The 25,309-nt window shown below is 43.6% G+C and overlaps 1 protein-coding gene across 1 annotated transcript; it reads right to left on the reverse strand.

The window, feature by feature from the left end:
• Positions 1 to 8,815: 8,815 nt before the first annotated feature.
• rybpb (RING1 and YY1 binding protein b) lies at positions 8,816 to 24,388 on the reverse strand. Its single transcript, XM_076752831.1, has 5 exons — positions 24,242 to 24,388; positions 23,509 to 23,634; positions 11,196 to 11,501; positions 11,010 to 11,108; positions 8,816 to 10,690 (listed from the first exon to the last, which is right to left on the reverse strand). The coding sequence occupies exons 1-5, from the start codon at positions 24,265 to 24,267 to the stop codon at positions 10,441 to 10,443; spliced, it is 807 nt and encodes a 268-aa protein (XP_076608946.1). The 5' UTR covers positions 24,268 to 24,388; the 3' UTR covers positions 8,816 to 10,440.
• Positions 24,389 to 25,309: the final 921 nt, after the last annotated feature.

Raw genomic sequence — 25,309 nt, forward strand, 5'->3', positions numbered from 1 at the left:
AGCAGCTTTTGCTCTTGCAGAGTAGAAAAACGCACAGTGTTTCCCCAAATGATTTCACATTTGAAAGCAGAGAGCTGAGAAGCTGGCTGGAGCTTGAGGTTCAGCTTTCCTTCGTCTCTTCATCCAGTTTAGTTTGTTTCAAGCTGTAATGACGCTTGAGATTGGCCTTTTTCATACCTTCGAGACACACTGGCTTGCCTTTTGCTCCAACAAAAAATAACATGTCCATTTCTCTTGGAAAACAAGAATTCTACTGAATTCTTGACAGTCACCATAATGTAATGACATAATATCGCTTAAGTGCGTGTTGCATTCAAGGACCACTCGGATGGACATGTTCATCTACTATTTAATGTTATTTTCCTTCATTCATGAAAAAGTCTCTCTGAGTTGCTTATATGTTTTTATGAATTGCCTCATGGGTCGGATCAAACGGTCTCAGGTTCCCCACCGCTGGGCAAACGTAACCAAGGCTTGCTCATAAATGTGTGGGATTGTCAAAACCCAATTTCTAACCACCTGCTGCTGCCACTTAATATCAGACCATTTTCTGATAAGCCTATGCGTGTAACTTTAGAAGTCGGCCTGCTTTTACAATGTCGTATTATTAGCTGTGTGCTATTGTTTGCGGTCAGTGGATAGAATTGCTGTTGTGAACCACTGATGCACTGTGTACACAGCTCAGTGCAGATCAGCAACAGATAAGTAACTGATAACTGAAACCTTTTGTTAAACTGACAGCAACTATGAGCTTATAACAGCTTCATAACAAATGGTGCATGTAAAAGCTGATAAAGTGCATTTACCAAGGTTTACTCAAAGTAACTTTGGGAGCTATAAGTTTTGGATTATTTTTTTAAATCAGTACCACAGGCACACACACATTCAGAGGCAGAGTGGAATTAGAACAAAAATCAAAGCTGATGCAGCCTTTGACAGGACTATCATCTACATCAATATATAGTATTTTCTGTTCTTGACACATGTTGAAACATCGCTGCAGCTAAACCAAAAGAAATCAATTCAAACAGCAGGAACAGACCAGCAGTGTTTTCATACCTAACACTGCTTATGGAGAGCATGTATTCTTTAAGTGTGAGGCCAGAACAACTCTCTCTCTCTCGCTCTCTCTCACACACACACACACACACACACACACACACACACACACACACACACACACACACACAGAGGCAGAGTGCCGAGCAGTGTTGTGAGGACTATGGCCACATGGACCCATTAAGGGTATTTAAGTAGTATTTTTTGTTATATTTGTAGAAATTCTCTTCACATCCCGAAAGCAATCAATAAATCAAATGACAAAAAAAAAAACAAAGAGAGAGAGTGAGAGAGAGAGAGAGAGAGAGAGAGAGAGAGAGAGAGAGAGAGAGAGAGAGAATCCAGCATCTGAGAGTGTTGCCCATCCAATCATTTCATTCTGCCTGAATGCATTAAAAGAACTGGTCTTCTCATCGCTACTCCTCTCTCTAACGCTCTCCTGGACTCATCCTCCTGCAGTAGCCAGGCAGCGCACATTTATGTGTTTTGGGAGAGTGGCTTTGGAGGAAGGCCTGAAGGGAGGGGATGGGATTTTTCGGTTGGATACTTTCTATATCTATCTTATTCTTGCTGGTTTTTCCAATGTCACCGACCCCAGCTTTAAGCTAAACTTCATTTGATCCAGGCAGATGTTATCCTCAGCCCCTCATTCACCAACATCAAAGCTCTTTTCGGACATGGTTGAGACAACAGGTCAGTACTGCTCTTATGGCTCAGCATGTGCATGGAAATTTTCAGTGTGCAGATCTGTAATGATGCACCCACAGAGCCATCATTTTTAGCATTACTCTTTGCCAATGTTTCATAACATCCTTCTAGAAATGTCACATCCCTGACCTGCTCAGTATGAAGACTGTGATATCTTCTAAAGCTCTGGAATAAGTGAGTAAGTGGACATTGAGTTGAGACTGTTAAAAATAAACAACCAAGCTCAACTTTTAAACCAACATAGACAAGAAATAGTCAAGTTCCAGAACAAGCAAGTAAGTGAAAGTTGAGTGTTTTGTCAGCTGCACCTCATATTTCATATTATGGAAATGATGTATCATGGTGTGTTTCTGTGTGTGATTTGTGGTTTAATTTTTCACATTTATGCATCTTTTACTTCCTTTTGATAGTTAGATTTTCCTCTGTGAAGCACATGTGAAACATAATTTTTTTGACTTTTTCTCCAAAATGAGTTTGATGCTGCAGATGGAGGAGTGTTGTGAATAAGAACTGGATGTAATGACTCACCCGAATTTGCCTCTTGGTGGCTGCAGCTCAGTGGTGAAAGAGACATCACTGAGCTGCAGTTATGAAGGCACACTGCTATTTAAACCGCCTCTCTGTCTGACTACTTCCGGATCACCAGCCCCACTGTAAACACCACAGCGCTTGTGGTTTGAAAGGAAATATGGCTCGCTTCACCTGCTGCCTCGCACATTGCCAGTGTTCTGCATGACGCCTCTTGATTTCCTTTTGACATAAAAACAGGTGGTTTCTTATCTGCAGATGTTCAACCCTTCCTTAACATGCAGTATGGGCTGGTCAACTGTAATGGAAGAACATGATCTGAATGGAAATGTTCTCAGAAAAGCTTTCTTCAACCCCAGGAGGGGAGTGGGGCTCAATTTTGCTGTTAAATGAACCAGAGCCACCAAAATTAAGGTCTACATTTCAACCCCCTCCTCATTATTATTTCATAGGCTCCCAAACAATACATGAATGGATTACTGACGCCCTGCCTGCTCTGTTTGGATACACTTTCACAATATTTGAGGAAGGACTTTGGGAACATCATAATGGAACCTTCAAAGCAAACGCCAACTTGTTCCATTTTCACTCCATCACGTCAAATTGCAATTTTATTTTATGGCTTTAAAGGTACCTTATATGTTAGGATTTGCCCTTGCTACTTGGCAAGTGACCTGAGAGCAATTTTCTTTTTATGATATACTTCTTTTATCCCTCAAGGGGGAGATTCTCTGTGCTCCCTCCTCAGCAGCCCTGGAGCTGGTACAGGTTAAGTATGAGGGATCAAGGATACCTGGGGATATTTAGTCAGAGGTGGGAAGAATACCAAAATATCTTGCTTGGACTAAGGAACCATTTACTCAGGTAAATTTACTGTCATGAAATTCGAAAAGTTGAATAAAAACTGGGTAAAGCACTTAAACAGTACATTCATCATTGCTTCTTCAGTGGTAATGATGCCATAAATTCCCTAAATTAGCATCTAGCAATTAGCGTCTAGCGATCCGGTATAGCTCTGGATTTTAATAAGGTGGCGAATTATGCACCAAAACTGGTGAGGGAAGTCAGGAAGGAGAAGAAGATGAAGAGGAGTCAGGATGAAGGAATGAGAGCCAGAGTTGATCCAAGTAGCAGAACAGAGTTAACTCTCTTGTCCCCGAGGGGACAGTGATGCAGTTTGTTGCTTCACATGAAAAACATCACAAAAACATGAGAGGCGTTTGACACAATGCTAAACAGTTGCTTTGCATGAAAACGTAAAAACATCTTCAGATGTAGACTTCCAGAACAACAGGGGATAGACAGCAACAGACTATCCAACGCACAACTGTGAATATGAAAACAGAAGTGTGGAAAAGCAGATATTATTTGCTTTCCCTCATGTAAACAACGCAGAGTGCCATTTTTCCTCCTGCCAAAAGGGTTTCGTAGCAAAGGTCTTGTGAGATACACAAAGGGGGAAAGAATTTACTGCTCTGAGTGAGAGCTTACGGGGCTTTTTCTGGACAAATCACAAAAGTATTACAGAAAATGTTCTATATACCAAGAAATAACAAACTATAAGCATCCAGCGATGACTAAAATTCAGCTTCCTGGGTGACAAATACTAAAACCTCCGGCACCGTCTAATGCACTGCATCAAGCATTGCCACCGAAAGCATATTTTGTTTGGTTATTCATTTAGTTCTTGTGACTAGCTATGAGAGAGGTTCACTCACCACTCTGCTTGCAGTCCGTTTGTTTGTGGTGTTGTGTTGAATTGCTCTGGCACTGACGCACCAAAAACTGAACTTCATTGGTAGTCTGGTCGTGGCTGCTTCACTTAAAGCTGGCTGCAGGCCAGATCTAGTTTTTCCATTGCACATGCCACATCGTTGTTCTGCAAACCTCTGGTTTTGAACATATCTATCTTTATTTAAGAAGATAAAGCAGGTGAGTACATCCACAGTCCCATTCAAGTAGCTGTGATATGCTGTTACTGGTAGGCACTTCCTGTAAGAACTGGGTGCTGCAGTTACCATGTGTCAAAAATTAAATTACATATTAAAAATGATCTGACAGGAAATCAAGGTAGCATATAAGATAGCTAAGCATTTGTACTCCAACAGTCCACCGTGGGCCCTTTGTCTGCTGAGTCACTGTTACAGCCTGTGGTTCATCTGCCTGTCAGCAGCTGTACGACTGGCCGCGTCTAAAAGCCGAGCCACGCAACAGGCGACAACGTCCTCTGAGAGATGAGGACCGCTGAGGTGGAGGTTCTGGGTGAGGTGCAGTCACATTATTTCTCATCATCATTTTCATGTCCAGGCTTTATGGTACTTTTTTTTTTTTTTATGAGTTATTAGTGTTGAAATCCAAGGCGAATTAATGTTTCATGTGTTTTGTGTCTGGCTTTCAGGTGTGGTACAGAGTGTGGATGCAGCTCTTCCTGTCATGGTTGTCCTGGTTGAGATGAAGAAAGATGGACTTCATCCCAACGCCAATACATGACTGTGAAGGAGAATGCCCTGCCGTGTGTGTCAGGGTGACAGCTTGAGAAGCGCTTGTAGTGGGGTTTTGAACCCTCAGCGTTGTCTATCAGATGACATTTATCTCTGTGAAGTGAACTCAGTTCTGCTTACCTTTTCGTTACCTGCAGGATTATTGGTTGGATTGACTGTCATACTGTTGTCTTTGTGCCACTTCAGTTAAGTGTTGGCTTCTATATTTCAAGTGTCTGGTCTTTGGTTTGATTTCATGTTGCCATCCCCACTCTAGAGGAGCCTAGAACTGGTCCAATAGCATAAATAGTGTAGTATTGGTGGATAAGACCCCTCCCTCATCTTGGAGCATTAAACAGTGTAATTCCAGATGATTTCTCTCAGGGTGGATGAACCCAAACACTCCTGGATAGTTTTCAGATCCACTCTGCTCAGGTATGAAACTCACTTTTGTCAGTGCGTGGTACCAAAGCAGACCTGTGAAAGGCAGTGCTGCATGCTGCTTCACTTGTTCACAGTTTAGGGCTCATGCATCATCGGATTTAACGTTTACAGTGAGAACTCTTTTTCCACTTTGTAAAACTGCTCACTGAGCACGAAGGAGCATGTCACACCCCCAGAAAGCTCACTGAATTCGACTTGCTTTAGAGAAGAACCTGACCAAGAAATGCAAGACAGAGTGGACAGACAGTTTACTGAAGAGAGTCCAGTCATCTGGGAAACGCCGGCTACAGCTTCATGAGGCCCGGCCTAATAATACGCGTAGTTAGCAGGCCACAGTCATATTAGTTGTTTCATTTTTGTGTTTCAATTTGTTCAACTGACTTGTCTGTTCGCTCTTGGGAGGATGGGAAATATTGGGTCTTTTTCACTGTATATTTGCAAATATCCAGTAATGGATATGTGAGAGTGGGATAAAATGTCCCCTGAGCCGCACACTGTTTGTTGTCTTGCGTGTTTGATGTGTAGTGCTGTCCATGGTGCTGATGCAATAAAGCTGCTGTTTTAGGGACTTTGTTTTGCATTAATAACTGTATTAGAGCTCACAGTGTTTGTGTATGAATTGTTAGGTTTCATAGTAGGATGAGACTACATGACTAGAGCTTATTTTGCCATTCTAACTGACAAAAGGCTGCAAGTGTCTTCATTCAAATACACGATAAATAAGCACGTCATTTCATGGCAGTCGTTTAACGTATACACCTGTATAATATTGAACCATTCAGTGTGAATGTGTTGTTGCATGTCAGAAAAAATGACTTTGCCAGCGGCCGCCCATTAAACCAAATGCCCGGCCAGCTACTTTCCCCTGGTGCCTGGACTGCCCACTGATGCTCTGTGACACATACACTCCATTTGTCACTGCATTTGAGAGCAAACTTAGTGTGGGCTGGGTTAGCATGATTACTGCTACGAGCTGCTCTTATATGTCACGTTAGTCAGCTGGAGCCAACAGATGAGGCCTGCAGTGGAAAAAGAAAGGCAAGGACAAGTGCTGTATACAAATTCACCCCTTAATAGTACTTTTACAGTTTTTCAACAAGGTACACATCCAAGTACTGATAATGTTTGTGTATAATATTTAGAACATATTACATGTAGGAAGGGCTTTCATTTCCCTGCTGTGCACACATCCTCAGGGGGACACCTGTCTGTAACAATTAGACCACCAACAAAGATAAAATGAGCGCTCCATATTGCACGATTGGGAAATGAATGGTAAAAGTGAATGCATCAGAGGCTATGTCTGTGCCAAGTCTGGATTCCAGGATTAGCTTGTGCCAGGCACAGAATGGCCATATGGAAGTTTGGGAATTCAAGTGATCGCCTGGCGTTAACTGACTGGATCGCCCGATTTTTACATCTACAGCTGCTTTTATCTGGATCAATAATGTAGCAAAGGTATGTCTATGTTCTTAAGACTTCTTCTGATTCATTATTTAGCTTTCTTATTCATCACATCCCTTATTGTGAAATATAGATCAATGGAATTCAAAAGGGAAAAAATCCAAAATCTATACAGAATGTTTTGGAATGAAAACCTTAAAAAATGTTTTTAACACTGGAGCAGAAGAGGTGCGTTTGGACTAAGTGTATTAATGAATAAACCAGAGGGAAAGGGAGTATCTGCACCCCCGTTGGTGAATAATGTCATCAATGAAGTGAAACTGCATCTAAAACAAAAGTGAGCATCAACTATTCTCCTCTGAGGACCTGCGTGTCTGCAGCGAGCACCAGTGGCGACAGAGGAATGCAGTCATTGGTTGGAGCTTTTAGACGGCGCATTAGTGGGCTGCTAACCGGCCTCTGGAGGGAAGCATGATTGAAAGCTGTTGTCAATATGAGGGCTCCCTCATGTCATGTGTCACTGCCCTGTGGAGGCATCCTCTACTATGAACACACACACACACACACCCCAGGACATCTCAATCAATAGTCTGCCGTCTCAGATGCAAACACACTTCCTGTTATCTGATAGCGTCAAGCAACAGAACACTGAGCTCGCATGTATGTGTAAATACATGTGTGTGCGCAGATGAGTAACAGCAATAAAGGACACAAAGCAGCCAGAAGATAGATAACTTTAACAATTTTATTTGTGAAAAACTACAAGCAAAATTCATAAATAGACATTTCTATTTGAAGCGGAGGAAAATGATCAGGTTAGCCTATAAGCGCAAAGTCGTGCACATGCCAGAAACATGTATTATTTTAACATTATAAGCTAGACAAGGAGCCGTGATCTGCTGAAAATGCTGCGTACATTTCCACACCAGGAACATAATGTGACCATTTCACAAGGGGAAACAATGACACATCAGCTATAAGTTAAAAAAAAAAAAAAAAAGAAAGAAAGAAAAGAAAGAAAGAAATGAACAAAGAAACAGAGGAAAACTAAAACTGTATTAAACAATGAATGGATTATTGTACTGTCCCTAAAAGTTTTTTTTTTGTCATTTTTTTCTTTAAACCGAGCAATAACTTTAAAAGCATTGTACAAGACATTGTTATAGGAAGAAATGAGTTCGTATAATACACTTAATTGGAAATTCACGGTTAAGGTTATACAGTCAGTAAACAAGCCTTCTATATTTGGGTCTCTGACAAACAAAGCTAAAAAATGTAACCATCTTTACACAGTAAATTAAGGTTACTGGTCGCACACAAGAACAGAACTGCTTGCGCGGAAAGGAAACAGGAAACAAAAGACTTCAGCTCCAATGCCATTATTCATAGTGTTTGCTTTTGCACCTTTTTAAAATTCTATATACAAGCAATAATTCATATACTCAGCAAATGGCCATTTGTCAATAATTTAACAATGAATCCTTTCTGTTGGAGTACTCAGTCAAGTGAACGTGGTTGCAGATAAGGCAGGTGAAAAGATGGCTTTTTGGGCCCATTTCTAATAGATTGCATTACAAAGCAGGCTTTTATTCTCAGTACAAATTGGACAAAGCATTTTTCCCCTCTGACCCAACAGTCCCACTTTTTAGTTTTATTCACATTGCTTTTCCTCACTTTGAACACTGATTCCATATTTGTATGCAATAAAGTACATAATTACATATTAACCATAGCTTAAGAGCAGAAAAAACCTCATGAACACATATCTCTTGGGCTTCAAACATTGCTTAGGACACACGTGATTATCATCCCTATGCGTGAAACTGCAAAGCTTTTAGTCGACACAGATCAAAACCAGAGCTTGTCGGGGCTCCTCACCCTCACCTAACCTGGTTTTAGTTGCTCTGGGAGCAGATCAATTGGCGAGTTGGTACCTCTGTTGGCTACATGTACTGTGGTAGTCCAGCAGAGTGAAGAGGGGGCTTAGTAAAGCCAAAGGCTTCGACCCAGCAGACCCAGAGCTCTTCTTGGCTACCCACTCACACCCAGCCTGCTTCTCAGCGCTTGCACAATGAGGCAAGATCCACCACTGGGCGTGGAGCCGGTGGAGTTCTTCAACTCAGCTCACAGCATTGACAGCTCTCTGCCCCAGTTTAGCCGTGCACAGAGACAAGTGGACAATAAGAACACCATTTGCATGGGTTATATTAGTCTTTATTTAAACTGTTATTCATCTCACACATTAGATAATTGCATTTCAAATTGTTATTTATCTGTCTATTTATCATGTCATTATGAAATTCCTTTGGTCCTTCAATAAATAAAACTAAGATATCATATACACATTTATTCTTTATACAATTTCATACAGTTAAAAAGTAAATTATGTTGGTCTAGTATCAGCTAAGGTGAAAGTGAATTAAAACCCTTAAATAAGCCTTGCTGTTCTAAAAATTGTAAGAGCAATTGTGTTCTATTATCTACTGCAATATTTTTTGCCTTCAATGACAGGAGTCTTAAATTAATAATAAAAAACCAAAAAAAAAAAAAGTCAATTGAATTGTCAATCTTTGCAAATTGTTCACGTCTTGTTTTCAGGTTGAGAGAATGAAGATTCAAAGTTGTCTTCAGGACCACAACAAAAGAAAAATGAAATCGATTCACAACAGCTTGACACAACAGGCCTATTTTACAGTTCGATATGGTTTTACCAAGTGGAACTGTGAGTAACCATCCTTCAGTCACAACAGAAAAACTCTGGCTCAAGAGCTGAGAGGGCAGCTCTACCTTCGGCCAGAAAACTCAATATCGAAGTACGGAATGCAGAAAATATCAACAGCTTTTAGTGTTTTACACAACAGCCTACACTGTACAGTTAAGGACATAAGATACTGTATAAGAGAGTTGCTATAGCATACTAAATCAGAGACAATCTAGCTGAAAGAGTCAGGTGTGTGAACCTCAGGTGACCTTCTTCTGATGCACACCGACCTGTACAGAACAAGTAGACGGACCAGACTGAGGTCCTGACAGTGTTCAGAGTGAGACAGTGTTGTTGAGAAAAGTGAATGAGAATTTGATTCGTCAGCACTTTGTCACATTGAGTGAATGGGCAATCCCAGATCTGCAAAACCGCTTCACAGTGTATCTAGCACCAGTGTGTGAGAGTGTGTGTGTCTGTGTGTGTCTGTGTGTGTGTGTGTGTGTGTGTGTGTGTTTGTCTGTCCGTGTGACTCGTGTCTTGTCCTATCATTTTCAAACGGTAATAAAAACACTGAAGGAATGATCGATCGGCAGAGCTACACAGCAAAGCTTCAACATAAAAAGGAGAACATCAAAGTATACAGGTGCAACAGGTAATAAATAAGGGTAATAATAGTTTAAAGTTATTGAAATGATGGTGGTTATTGTGCCCAGCGGAGAATTCTTCTTTACAAAAACAAAAACAAAAAAATGTCGACTTGGCCTCACATCCACGTACAAATATAAAACAATACATACAAGTGTCTGGATGCTACCGCAGGGGAGGTTGGGGGTGGGGGCATTATTCCTTGTAGCCCAGCTCTCCTCGCCTATGCCACGGGTGTAACCACAAGGGAAGTTCCCCCAGCAGGGCGTTTGTTTCCCCAGCAGGCGCACCACACTGTTCCTCTCAGCCAGCCAGCTCCTCTCAGCATCCAGGGTTGGTCATGGAATGGAGGCAGGGCAGCAATGGGAAAGGTGAAATCTCTCCCCCTATGGGATCCATAGTGTCCAGAAACGTGGGGAAACGGGGAGTGGAGCAGGGTGAGGACGGGGAGGCAAAGGGACAGGGGCCTCAGAACGACTCGTCGTGCCCCACAGACAGATCCCCTTTAGGTGTGGAGGCGCGCGACGAGCCCTTGTCCATGCTCTCGGAGCCGGAGCTCTGGTGCTGTTGTTCGGAGCCCGCGCTGGACGTGATGGTGGACGAGGACGTGGAGGAGGAGCGGGTCTTCTCCTTAAAGTCTGTTATGATCACTGTCACGTTCCCTACAGTGATGGCCAACTGCTGGGCGGTGCTCCGGTCAATGTTCTTCAGTTTGGGCCTGAGAGGCACAGACGAGAGAAAACAAACGTTATTAACCAGAAATGGCAACCACAATATGTGTGTCTCAGCAACAACAAGGGGGAGGCTGCCAGCACTGTGTGGGCAGTTACACTAAATTGCTCAATTCATCGGGTGACACATGAACAGTCAGAACAAGTGTATATAAAGTGAGAGTGGGTGTTTAGTGTAAAAGATCATTTGTGAATCATTGAGGTTTCCCACTAGCTTTGTGCTGCATGATTCTGTGCTGTGCAGTCATAGATGTGAAACCATGTGTTCTGCCAAAGAGATGTGGAGTATGAGATGGTGCTACACACCTGGAAATGTGAGAGTTCTTGTTGGTCTTGGTTGCTGATTTGCCAGACTGTATGCTGTGTTTGTCACTGGGTGGGCTCTGGTGGTTGTCTGATTTGGGTCTGGAGGAAAACAGACACACCTGTGAGGATAATACCAGCACAGACAGCATCCAGAGACACGTGTGAAGCCTCGACATGTACACTGACCTGGTCTTTTTGCTGCTGGGCTTCTTTGTGACGGCTGGGCTGATGTCCTTCTCTGTGTCGGGTTTGTCTTTGATTGGCTGTTCCTTGTCGCTCTTTTCCTTCTCGGGAGTGTCTACCTCTGGCCTCACTCTTTCTGGACGCTCTCCCTCTGGGCGTCCCTCTCCGTTGGCGCGCTCTCCTTCGCCATCCGGGCGCTCCTTGTCTGTGCGCTCGCTCCTCTCCCTCCGCTCCTTCTTGGGCGGGGGAGGCATCGGGTACTGCTGAGCCACCTGCTGGGCAACCAGCTGGGAGTTGATCCTGGGTTTCCTGTGGAGGAGATCCAAGGCACAAACATGGATTAGCCTCGTAGTGGAGCTGTGAGCTGACTCTGGCTACGCACCAGCACAGTCACACCACGGCTCAGGAAAAGAGGTGACTGAATCTAGAGGCCGGCAGGGGAAAGGAGCTGCAGCAAAGCTAGGTTAGGTTTACGCAGCCGCTTTCTGCTGGAGAAGCTCTGTTTTGAGGGATAATCTCATTAGCTCATGGCTGTAATAAAATGAATGCAGAGGATCACAAGGTGGGACATTTGCAGCATGTCACTTAGGTCCTCTAATCTGATTACTGCGGGGTTGGCCCCATTTGTCACAGACTGAGATTCAGTTGGACATGGTGTAGCTGCTATGCTCACTGAGCTTACCAGCAACCACAGAGATACTCTGTCCTTTTTTTGACCCATTTTCAAACACAAACATAAACATCTTGTTCAGTTTAATCACTCTCATTCAGCAAAAACAATTAAAAGCAAGGGGATACACGTCAGGTGCAACATTCAAAGAATCCCAACGATTTACTAACAGAGACAGTTCTCATGAAACCATCCTTTTCTGAAAACGTACTTTCCACTGTGGTGTACCGCCACTGAACTGTTCCAAACATGCATGGAGCAAGAGCAGCATCATAGTCCATCAGCTGTGCACATGAACAGGGTCTGAACTTGTGAAGCAAAAAGCTAACCCTAAGTCAGACTGCCTGAGCCAACACACACACCTGCAGCATAATGGACACCAGCTGGCAGCATCTGGGGGAAGCAGAGGACCTCGGGGGAAAGGGAGGGACTACTGCAGCCTTCCAGAGACTCCGACTCAGCCGAGACCAAACTGCAGCCAGCAACATGGATAATCACAGGCCAGCACTGGGCAAGCATGGTGAGGAGTAAACCACAAGTACACTCACACACACAAACATGCACTTGAAAAGCTTAGCGTGCAAACAAACAGCCTGGCACGGCTCGATGGCTGCTCAGGAGGCCTTTCAACAGGAACACAACAAGTTATACCAGCTAGCCGTGTATACACAACTCTTCCAAACCCAATTCTATTCTTGGCAGGAAGAGTTTTTGTGATATCCCAGCAGTGGAGAGCTCAGATCTGCAGGACTGCTTGAGGAGACCTGTGGTCAAGTAGGCAGCCTTGAAAGTTGGAGACAATCTGTCAGTCTAAGCATCAGGCCAGGTAAACTGTTGGTGCTGGGAAATAAAGCGCTCTCAGTGAGCTAAAAACATGTTTTTAGCTTTGCCATGGTGGTGGGCTTTAGTGAAACGAATGTGAGAGCAAATGCACGTGGCAAAAACAGAAAAAGCTCAATAGTGTGTCAGGCTGATGATGCTGATTTCAGTGGCTTGCTGTGGAGAGTGGTTTTCAGACAGCTGCTTAAGTGGCTAGCCTCAGGGTTTCAATTTGGCAGCATCATATTGCCAGTCCAGTTACTCTCATTTCTGCACTTCCATCTTCGCACGTCTTTCAGGACTGACAGTCCACTTCATCAGTCCCTCTATCTTTTAGGAGCCAGGCACTTTTAAACTCTTAACAGTCCAATTCTTTTGCAACATTTTTTTCCGACTGCTCCATCAAGCTCAATTAGTCTCCTCCTGCTACTACACACACACACGGGGAGAGAGAGAGTGAGAGAGAGAGAGAGAGAGAGATAGAGCGAGAGAGAGAGAGAGAGAGAGCGAGCGAGAGAGAGAGAGAGAGAGACTCTCCTTGCTGGGGGTTGGGGGGGTGCAGCCGATCAGAAGGCGATCAATCGAGGCATAACAGAGTATCATGTCGTAATGCTCGCACTACGCTCCAATCAATACACCAGCTGTGGTGAATGCTGAGGAGCCCCGGGCTGTTGATCCAGTATCTATTAGCTGCCTTGGATCTCTGGAGCCCAGGGCTCTTTCTACTTGCTGCCCTTGTGTGAGGCACCTACTTTCACCCACTGGAGCCCCCAGTGGGTGAAAGTTAAAGGGTGATACAGGAGTGAGATTTGTCTTCCCATGCTATCCCATCTTCATAACTGCCAACCCTGTTTCTATCAAACTGATCCCAATTCCACTTCAATCTAGAGTAATTACTTCCCTTGTTGAGCATTAAAGCACCTATTCATGGTACTTGGGTAAATCTAACTATGCTCTGCAATGCTTTTAAATGCTTAAGTGATTACATTGATAACTAATTAATTAGCAAGTGATGGTGCTGAGTTTATAGCACTGGACCTCATCACTTGTACTGACACCATTTTGTCAAAGCACGTTTATACACAGACACCTAAAAGGACTGATTTTCTACATTTACAGAGCAAATAATATACGCTATGACTCCATGCTGAATTGGCTGTGACATTTAAAACTAATTCTGCTCAGATAAATTCCTCCAGACTTGTGTACACTTCTGAGCCGTGGTTTCCCCTGCCCTGTCACTATCCCTATGACACAACATAGCCCTTCCCATGGGAATCTTGTGGATCCTTATAGTACCACTGGATTTCCACTCTGATGTCAACTAGTTGAAAATCATCAATTTGCTGCTGAGAAAGTGTGACAAAGAATTCAAGCTTTTGGGACACAGCTTCAACTACAAGAGAAAGCAGCAGCAAGGAAAGCTGCAATGATGACGTGTTCACCCACACATACCCCTTGTGAAAATATAAATCTAACCCACAGCCATGTGTAAACAGATTGTGAACACAAACAGCTTCCAACAGGACCAGAAATCACTTTGTCTGGCAGTGAGAGTTGTTAGCCAAGGAGGTGGTGAATGAGTGATTGATTGACTGATAAGCTGCACGCCTCTTTTGCCTGTTGCAGAGTTGGAGCTCTGGTCAGAGCCTGAGATTTGTGGTGGCAGAAGCAGCCCCGGTAGTTAAGTAGTGATTCAGTGCCAGCTGTAAGTCAGCCATGAGTTTTTGCTGGCATGATAGAGGCGCTGCTTTCTTTGCCACATTATTTATTTACTGACCACCCATCATGGTTTTGCACAGCAATGCTCTGTGGCTCGTCAACATGGCTGGAAATTCTGTATGACACTATATGTGTCACTTGCACATATTAAATAGTGGGGGTCCTGAAGAACTGGAAAAAGTCTGCCTCTGCTTAAAAATATGCTTCATATTTAAAATGAATTACAGTTCATATTTGAATAATCTGTCAGTGTTGTTGAGCATAGCATCCTAATTAAACTATGACATTGCTGAAAATGACTCTACATCTGAACCATATCAATTTGCAAACATCCAAATCAAATAAGAAACATCTAGATTTCGCAAGATGTACTGGAAATGATCCTGGGAGCACAACCAGGAGTGAACCCCAGGGTCCAATTGCAGAAATTGCTCCAACCTCCCACTGCTTCCAATATATTCCTGGGGAATCTGTATGTGTGTGTGTGTGTGTGTGACTGACTGAGTGTGTCAAGTGTGTAAAGCCTGCTGTCGAATCATGTCCCACTGTGAGGGCTCACAGCTTATTACCTCCCCTTCGCACAACAATAGGCCATGATTGACATCTCCTCCTATGCTTGCCCCTAAATTCCATCGTCTGGAGGAGGGAGGAGTGGGGAGACTCCCTCCACGGGATGCCCTGAAATAACTATCATCATGCTTAAAAGCTCCTAATTCAGTCAGACTGACACCCATAGTTAGACTGCTCCTCTCAGCCTGAACCATCTGAGACAGACACATCTCTGCTCAGCTGGTGCTCTCGCTGGCCAGGAGCAGCCGATACTGCAAGGGAAGAGCAAAGGCTGTAAATGCTGTTTCAGAGGGAACTCTTTCTAGAGAAAGCAAAAACAATGAGCCTGAGCATTTCATGGAGAGGCAGAGTAATGAAGGGAGTGAGCAAGCGATGGAGACTGTGATAGAGTGAGAGAGAGGCGCAGGAAAGCCCTCATTAACACAGCTCTTTTATTTGAAGTGCTGTGTGGAGGACAAGCAATTATTTCCTGCCAGGCTGAGTGAATGCTGTGGCGGACAGCTGAGCGAAGAGGAGAGAGAGAGTGAGACAGACAACAGTATTCTTCGACCATGGACAGCCCACTGAAGAGCTCAGACTATTTATCACCACCCACTCTCTCATTCAGACTTTGTTAATAACCACATCTACACAGCACGAACGGAACGTGGGCTCCTTGTCCTCAATGACGTACGAAGTTGCTGAGAAATATGAATCCTCAATTCATATGCATTCAGCAATGACCTGATTCCCCCCCCACACAGGACAGACAGACCATCACAGCCTCTGCCTGGAGCACCTCTCTCAGATGCAGCATGTGAGAATGCCGCAGGGCTTTAGTTTGATCACAGCACCTCCCTGTGACATGCTGGCAGCCATGTAATCAATGATCTACATGCACTCGTCTGTGTCAACACTTGCTGTATGCCTTGATCATTAGGTAGAAACACGTGATGCCCCCCTCCTTCTCCCCTACCAGTATGGTGGGTGGTGGAGCAGAGCCCAGAGCCGCCTGCCTGCGCTGCTACGAATTTGTGTACCAGCCAGTGGGTTCATATATCTGTATGCTCTATTGTTCTTTTGTTGAATATTGGACAATCTTTCACACAAAGACTTAAAGTATGTCTGGGAAGACCACCTCGTGGTCCCTGCCTAACCCAACTCACAGGTCTAACAACTGACAAAAGTTTTCCTGACTCGGCACAACAACAGACGTGTTCCCATCAATGTAGTTTATGAGCGTTTTGAAGTACAGCATTAGAAAAGTTTGATGGAAACAGTGAAAGTTGGAAAAAAAAGGAAAAAAACTGCCTCAACTTCCCAATGAGGGTTTTACACTCACTTGAGGTAGTTTTTACATTTTTTGGAGAAGAAGAAAAGGAAGAAGAAGAAGAAGAAGAAGAAGAAGAAGAAGAAGAAGAAGAAGAAGAAGAAGAAGATTTACAAGTTTGCTTCAGATTTGCTTGACAATTAGATGGAAACATAGCTAGTGCAAAAAAAAAAGTGTGACGGATGACTTCATGACTGCATCATTTTATCGTAAATTCACTATCAGTGTTGAATAGTAACACAACAAACAATTATTACATTTTAATCAATTTACAAAATTCCATCAGGAGCTTTTCGATAGCTGATAAGTCATTGTTTAACTGAAAGCTCTTATAACAAACAAAGTTTTTGGGTGGGTTTGGACTATAGGTCAGATAACAGCAATTTAAATGTGTCATCTTGGGCTTGGCAATATCAATTCATCTGTTAACTATTTTCTTCATTAATTGATTAGTCAAAAACAAGAAAATAATGTCAGAAAATAGTGAAAAATGTCCATCACAACTTCCCAGAGCCCAAGGTGACATCTTGAGATGTTTTGTTCAACCAACAGCCCAAAACCCCAAATATTGTGTTTATCATGATAATAAAACAGAGAAAAGCAGCAAATCTCCATATTCAGAAGTTGGGACCAGCAACTATTTTAATTTTGGTTTGATAAATGACTTGCTGACTCCTGCACAAATGAATCCAAATCCAGTCTAATTCTGTCATTTGCCTTTGGGCTCATCATGAGTTGCAGACCTCTATGTCTGGAGGCATAATCTTGTGATTCTTGTGATAACCATCCAAAGATTGAGACATCAATCTCAAACAAAATCTTTTCTAAACACACTCCCATCAGTGCACATGAACAAACCTATTCACTGTTTACTGGGATGTTAAATTGAAAAGTGACAAATACAAACACCACTGGAATGTGGGAGTTGTTCTTCCTGTGAGGAAGCTTGTGACCAGTCTGAGCCTGAAGTGACTGGAGCAGGGTTGTCTCCTCCAGCCATCGATGGGTTAAGTAATCTGTGTGAGTGTGTTGTGGAGGTTGAATAAGGATAGCACCTGAAGAGCACCCTGCAGCTATGGCGCTTCTCAATTCATTCCCACTGCCCACCAGAGGCACTGAGCATTCATCACGTCGCAAGTCCCTTCCAGTCAGGACTTTGAGGGCTTAATGTTGCTGTTACTGTTACTGTCACTGTCACCCCCCCCCCCCCCGACTCCTCTCCACCTTACACTCCATGTGGGGGTCTGCGGATCCCCAACATGGTCCAACATGGTTTCAATCATATTTCTTTAGGTGCTCTGTATGCACTGCAGGCTCCCAGAAAGCATCTACACCACACACATTTTCCTCAAACGGCAAAAGAGCTCAACAGTCAGGCATGACATTTAGTTCCCATGGTACAGAGTACTGACAATACTGGACAGAGAAAAGGAATTCAGGGAAATCTCTAAAAGATATCTTCTTTTCTGCAATAACTGTGAATCTTATGCACCATGCTGGCTGCCGGGGTGTCTGTTTTTCTGGCTCTCCTGACAGGCTAAAGGAGTCAGACAGTCTGACTTTCTGTGTTTTTGAGTGAGACAGGCATAAGCAAGAAGAAAAGGGGATCTATGACAGAAGAATTAAAAGAGGACACGTCTAAGTTTGTGCCTGCTCATGTGCAGAAGAGACTTCATCTTCACACTGACAAGTATTTCCATTCCATGACTGACCTTTCAGGCTATGAAGGACCTGGCATTGGGCAGACTGACAGCGAGTCATTGCAAAGGCACTAAGCACACATGAGCTTCTTCCATCAGCAGCAGCGTGTCACAATGCTTAGCATCACTCATCTGTTTTCCTCTTCTCCGTCATTCTCTCTTTGTTGTCTTCCCTGTTCTCTCTTCACTTTCTCCCTATGCATTCGGCCTGACCCCACCACCCACCCTTTTCCCCCCACTGGCTTTAAGTAGGTCTCTCTTCACACTTTTTCCTGCTTTTTGCTTATGGTGTGCGTAAGTGATCAGTAAGGCAGACCCAACCACCTCACCTTGCTGCTGTACCGACATCCTCTTCCCCATTTGCATTCGTATAAAGAAAGCGTGGTTTGAATTTGTTCAACAAATCATCAAGCAGAGCTGCCAAAAGAGACACTGCACCTTCACAGAGGGCTCTCATGTTCTATACAAGGGGAACAAAGTCAAGCAAGCAAACAAAACATCAAGTGAGGAAACCTGACACCAAGAGGTCAAACACGAAGCCTCCACTGTCTGCTGTAGCCACTATTCCAACCTAATAAAAACCATTTGATTTTGGGTATATAGCGTCTCAATAATGCTCAGACAAACCATGGCGTAACAGGATCAAAACCTTTGCCTCTAAGAATTCATTTTTCAAAAGTTACCTAGAGAAAGTGGTCAATTGTGATTTCACTCCTAATCTCATCTGTAGCGAATGTCAAACGCTCCTGTTCTTTCCCCATGCATGGATGGTGGCGCTGGTAGAAACAGAAGAGCCTGTCCAGTCTAGCTCTCTCCCTCCCTGGGTAATGATGTGCTTCGCTCTGCTGTAGCCCCTGGAGACTCTTGGTTGAGTGAGCACATCCCCCTTGCAGCCATCCATGCCCCCCTTCCTTCAACACACACAAATGTCCAGACGCTACACTCCTCTCTGTCCCTTCTCCGCCGTTTCTCCCCTTGTCCTCTCTTGCCCTCTTCTTCTCTTTACTCCTCAGTTTGATATGACTTCACAGTAACTCCCTCACTCCTTGTCCTCATATGCCTTTTTCCGAGACTCCTCACTCCCTCACTGTCACATTCATTTGCTCGCCTCATCTTTTTCCTGAGTGGGAGGAGCCCCGATTCAACAGCTCTCTCAACATTTCTGTTTTGTCAGATTGCCAAATTGGCTACTGTATTTAATCACTCACACTCTGCCAAATCCCATGAAGTAATTAAGAACTTTTAAATCCGGCAATTAACATGTAAAGATTAGGGCTACCCGCTCGTGTTGAGGGTTTTAGTGCAGATGCTGATAATGCTGGATAAGCAAAAGCAGTTTCCTCTTAGTGGGGGCTGCTGTGGGGGCATGGGGTGGGCGAGGAAGTGCAGATATAAATTGAGCGCCAGCATGTCCCTCTTATGTAATTCCATTGTCCTAGACAATTTGCCTTAATGTGACAGTGGTAGAATCCACGGATTATAATGAATCTTTTCCATCATTGTTAAAGACTGACACTCAACACACACAAACACACACTGCAATCATTTTCCAATAATTGTGCAGCCTCCGCACTTAAACAAAGACAGAAATGCATTTTTACTTTTTTAGCCCCACTACTCACTCATGGCTCTAGAGTCAGGCATCATTTAGAATTTATCCATTCTCATTCTACTTATCAGTCCTGCTTTATTTATCTATGTATTCCTGGGTTACCCATATGGTCTTTATGGCCACAGACTCAATGCAAAAACATTAACAATTAACATAAGTAAATATTTGCGAAGTCATGGACAAATGGCAGTAGGTGTCTATGGTGTACTCACACCAAAGTTTGCCAAAGTGATAAGGAAGATATCTTGTCACCTCAAAATCATTCACACCTGTGACAATATTTGCGGATGACATTAAATCAGTCATTACAAGTTACAGGTGACTGAAAAAAATGGACTTGTCATTTACAGCATGGTCCCACCTATCAACAGAGTACAATGTGGTTGCATACACACACAGAGAATATAAATTATGTGCAACAGATTGCCATGTGCTATATGATTTAGCCCAGATCAGCATTTTTTTTTTTAGGAGAAACACCTTTACGTCATATTTCAACTGCCAATCCACACATCTTTGATAGATCAGGCTTTGTCTCACTGACTAATCCGGACTCCACCCTTTGAGAACAGCTGGCAAAAAATGAAATCAGATCCATCCATTTTCTCTTTTAGCCCATCTACCTACATTCATTCTATCTTAAATCTAAAACTACACCACTGTGTGATCAAGTGGTAAATTATGTTTGCATAAACATTTATGAGTGGACATCCAAAACTGTAATATTGGCCTTATATCTGACAACTTTTATCTCACACTGCTGTATTCACAGTATGTCAGCTACAATGGTTCACGTTCTCTGTCCTTTCAGCAGCCTGTGCTTCAGATAAATTGGGAACCGTGTTAGTTTATTTCTAGTCAGAGCACTGAAATTTGCAATCAAGTGAGAGACACCCATGTGTTCTGTTTTATATAAAGCACAGATGGAAGCTACTTGAAATGGTTGACAACAGAGCAACAGTGCATAGATAACAGCACAGCAGTCAAAGACTGAGGTACCTCAAGACTTCCTGTGATCCCCACCATCAATCAACTTTAGAGGGCTCCTAATGGTTTCTCCCTAGGCCCCCGAGGCTGACAGAGGTGCATACCAAACACCACCACAAAGCAAACTGATGTACAGCAACACGGTGTCACGTTCACACAGCGATCAGGTTCAGATGCCAGAAACATTTAAATATGATAGCATTCCCCTAACAGGAGATGCTAATGCAAGTCCTTCTCCAATTACCAAAGAAGCAGCCACTGAATGCAGAGGCTGAACACTTGGGCTACTTGGACTTGTAGATTAGCGGTGAGGTCAGGTGCAAAAAGCGGAGTGCTCTCTTGTTTAAGAGTCAAGGTGGCAAAGGCTAGATTTAGCCTACTTGGGTATCATGTTACATCACTGAGCTGGACTGGGTCAACAGGTTCATTAGGCTGCGCTCAGATCGGGAGAACAGGCCTCTCCCTGCATGCTGATGCCACAGCCTCTTATTAACACACATTCTTGCCTCCATCTTCACAAATCAGAGATGCATGACACAAAGTTATCTGGGATACCCACTGTTGGCAGAGGACAAGGTGCAAGTCAAGCCTCACCAGAGTGTAAGCCACTATCTGTCAAGCAACATAGATCATGTTTATTGTGTATTCTTCATCAATACATGGAGAAACAGCTGGTGTCTCAATGACTCAGTGCAGACTGTGAGGGGTGGATGTAACACGCTCAAGGGGATGGAAACAGTCATGTGATCTTGAATTTCACTTTGGACAGGTAGGTATGACTCAAACTGCAGCTAGCAACCACTGCACTAATGCCTGCTGACTGGTACCTGTTGTACCAACAGCTTTTCAGGAATGGATGGACCTACGTGTGACTATATTTTAGCTGCATCCACCTTCTCTTTACTACACTGGAACACAGTCAATGCTGACTGACCTTTGTCTCAGGACACAGGGAAAGAAAGCTATATTTGGAGACTGTGACGACGAAGCGTGTGTAAAGCGGTAGCTTCCAGACATTCACACCACCTAAAACAAGCCATTTCAAACATAAAGAAAAATGCACACAATTATGTCACACCGATTGCACAAATCAGTACCTGAGTTCACTTCATCGGTAGTAACCGCAAGTTGAAGATCGAAATCGAGCTTCGACGTTGAGAAAAGAAGTGTTTTGACTCCTACCAGAAGTGAGGAACTATAATTAATGTCCTTCTGAATAAAAGCACATTCAAAGTAGAGCCCCAGATAAAAGCAACAAGACAAACATCCGCACATAGCCTTAAGTGTGAATCATTTAGCTAAGAGCATGTTGCTTCATCCCATGCTTTGCTGGAATACATCAAACGGTGAAGAAAAGACAGCTAATTAGTACTCATTAGAATAAGAGGCAGCCCCACAACTATACAACTGCATTAATCAAAGGTTAACTATTCAGATCAAACAGGAATGTGTGACAGCCACTCCTGTGATGTCATGTGCTCCCATTTACCAAATAGAGGCAACTGGGCTGTTGCCAAAGCACAGTGGCAGGATGGCTACAACACGCTTGTCTCTGCTTCCTGCATTTACACAGCAGGCTCAGTCTGCATCATCAGCTGTGGTCTTGAGCTACACGTTGCAAGGAAAAGATCATAGGGGGAGGGGAGCCAGACAATTAAGACTGAGCTCGATCTTTTGGATTCTCATCAAACCAGCGTCAGTGTGGTCTCCCCGTTTGTGGTGCGCCAGGGGTGTCAGCCGAGCCACTCATTGTAAAACCACAGCTGGAAAGGTTAGAGTGCAGGGGACTTGTCAACAAACCCACAAATGACTCATCTATCTCTCCATCTCATCATGCAACGGATGACACAAGTAAACAAACTCACACCGTGGCACACGGAACTTCTCATCAAAAACATTCCCCAGAACAGAAGGAGGAGGCGTCATCGTGCACAAAAGCGAAAGGGAATCCCGTCATGACACTGAAGTTACACTGTGATTTCATCTCCATTTCCTATAAGACACTGTCTTCTGCTGACATCACAAGATGTTTTCTGAATTAACCTCAGGGGAAATGTCTGGAACATACAAGCCTCTTACTATAAATGCTGCTGATGATGATTAATCTAGAGAAATTTTTCTGAGCGCAAACATGAGTGAATTCACTTGTCAACAGCTTCAGGAACAAAGCAAGTTTGTGGCAGGTTGAGTTTTGAAAATAATGTATCATAGATAAATGTGTGGACTGACATTTATAAAATTAAAACAAATGACTTCTTGAAAAACTGATGAATGTTCTCTTAACACAGTGTCACACCAGGTTGGGCATGAAACGACATTGGCTTAAACTACATTAAAGAAGGGAGGGGAGGGGGGTCTGATGGACAAAGAAATATGAAAATGCATCTCTGGGGATTTTCTCTAACCCTGATTACAACCACTTCTCTTAACCTAAGAAATATAACCATGTCCTTGCTGTACATCCACCTCGTGGACAATAAATCCGACTCGTTACAGCATTAAAGGAACCTCTGCAATCCTACAGGTAGGTGAAATGCACACACCTGTTTTGCTCCGTGGAAAAAAAAGCAGCCTTTTCGCTATTGCTCTGTTGATGCACTGTAGCTGTACAGCCATCGTGAAGTATGGTCCCTCTTCCCCACCCCATCCCCCCCTCTGGCTAGTGAAGCAGCCAGCCTACCTAGACGAATGCATAAAAGCAATGCAATGTCAGTCGCATAAAATGAGAAACCGCGGATAATCCAGACAACGGCAGGAGATGTTTGCGAGATTGTCCATCAACAAGTCCCCATTCGCTCACAGACAAATAGGCTGTCGATCAAAGTTGTCATTCCCATAAATTGCGATGCAATGCTGCTGCAGCCAGCCAAGCAGGGGAAAACGAGACGCTCAGACGAGAGGGAGAGAGAGAGGGAGCGCTACGTTACCTTGTGGATGTGCCCTTCCTCACATCGCAGATGCTGCATTTGAAAGCCTCGGCGGTGTTCCTGAAGGTGCAGACGCTACAGTCCCAGTAGCCGTCATCAGCGCTCTGTTTGGCTTGTCTTTTTGGCCTTACAAATTGGACAAATGTTAAGGTCAAGTTAGTTTTAGGAATACCACGAACACATTTCATCAATTAAGAAGAAAGGAGACCGTGACAAATGTAACACGGCGTGTAACACACAAGCTACTTAGTACGGCACAAATGGTGGTGGCGTTGTCATTAATATTGGGTTCGAATCCCGGCAAGTAGAGCTGCTTGATTAATCAATCCCCACAGTGGCGAAGCTCCACACCGTCCGATTGTATCGCCAGCTAACGCTCGGCTAGCAGGCAGGGAAGCATTGCTAAAAATTTCGGCATCGAAGCTTAGCATGTCGGCTAACAAAAGCAATATCAAACAATGTCCATTTCGACATTGACTCTCCAAAAGGCTTCATCGAGACGGAAGATCGTTTCGGGGAATGCCAGGCGTATCCTCTGAAAATTTTCCCTTTGTCTGTTAAGTGACTGGGTTATAGGGAGCGAGAAGCCGCCATAGTGACTGCACTATTCTAGCTAGCGGTGGCATACCAACTGAAAAAGGGAGAAACGATCCCTGTGTGAGGAAGACGCATCCAAATATCGAGCCCAAAACGCACAAAACAATTACAAATCGACAATGGGTGGTCGCATTACCTGGTAGGGCTCTTTTTGTCGCCCATGGTGAAGAATATTCCTCGGAAATAAGAAGAAAAAGGGGCCTCCTTTAATTGTCAGTGAGTGTAGTGGGTTCCAGATAGAGCCGCTGCTGAAGCTGTTGGCAGACAGGCTCCACTCAGCGCTGGCTCGAGGCACGGCACAGCGACTGACTGCACTACGCCACGTGACCGCCGCCGAGCCAATCAGAGCGCGAGTCGGTTTAAAAGTCTGGATGGATATTTGGAAGCTATTTTGATAACTACTAGGGAAATTTGACAGACCTCACCTCAACCCACGCACGTACATAAAGATTACGGTGCTGCGATATCGATATCATTCACAATGCCTGCAATAAAGCGTGTTATAGGATAGAAGAAGGAAAAAGAGTGAAAGAAAACAATAAACTAAAAGCAAAAAGAGTCAAATTAAGGAGGTAATAGAGAAAAATAAAAAAAAGAGGACAGGTTGTCAAAGGTCATTATATCAAAAAGAAAATCCTGTTACAAAAGTGGGAAAAGTACAAGGTCTTTAGACAAGTGAAGGCAGCACTCATGCTCATTTATGGTTAATAATAACACTATCATTAATAATAACAGTGTCACAGATGTATCCAGGATGGACCAACTGTTCTTGACTACAGTCGCCAGGAGTTACATTTGCACATGATGATCACAGGATGCATCATACTCTGCCTGTTGAGCCTCTCCCTGCATGCACTGGATGAAAGAGAGGGAAAATCTCTGGACAGTTCTCCACTCTATTACAGACTTTAAACGTGGCCAGACGGACACATTTGCACTCAATTTCACACATATGGGCAATTTAGAGTTCCAGGTTCACCAGAACTTGGAGAGGAAGTTAGAATAAACCCAGGAAACCTTGTGAGCATGCAAACCCCACACAATATACGTAGGCTGTGATCTAAACACGTATTCCTTTTATTGTGAATCAATGTTGAAGATCATTTAGGCAATGCATCCCACAGTTTAACTCCATATAAGAAGACCATGTTAATTTGTTGTGTACAAAAGTAGTGCACATTTGTACAGGATATCTATTGCGTTT

This window comes from Chaetodon auriga, chromosome 2 (assembly GCF_051107435.1).
Source record: "Chaetodon auriga isolate fChaAug3 chromosome 2, fChaAug3.hap1, whole genome shotgun sequence".
NCBI lineage: Eukaryota > Metazoa > Chordata > Actinopteri > Chaetodontiformes > Chaetodontidae > Chaetodon > Chaetodon auriga.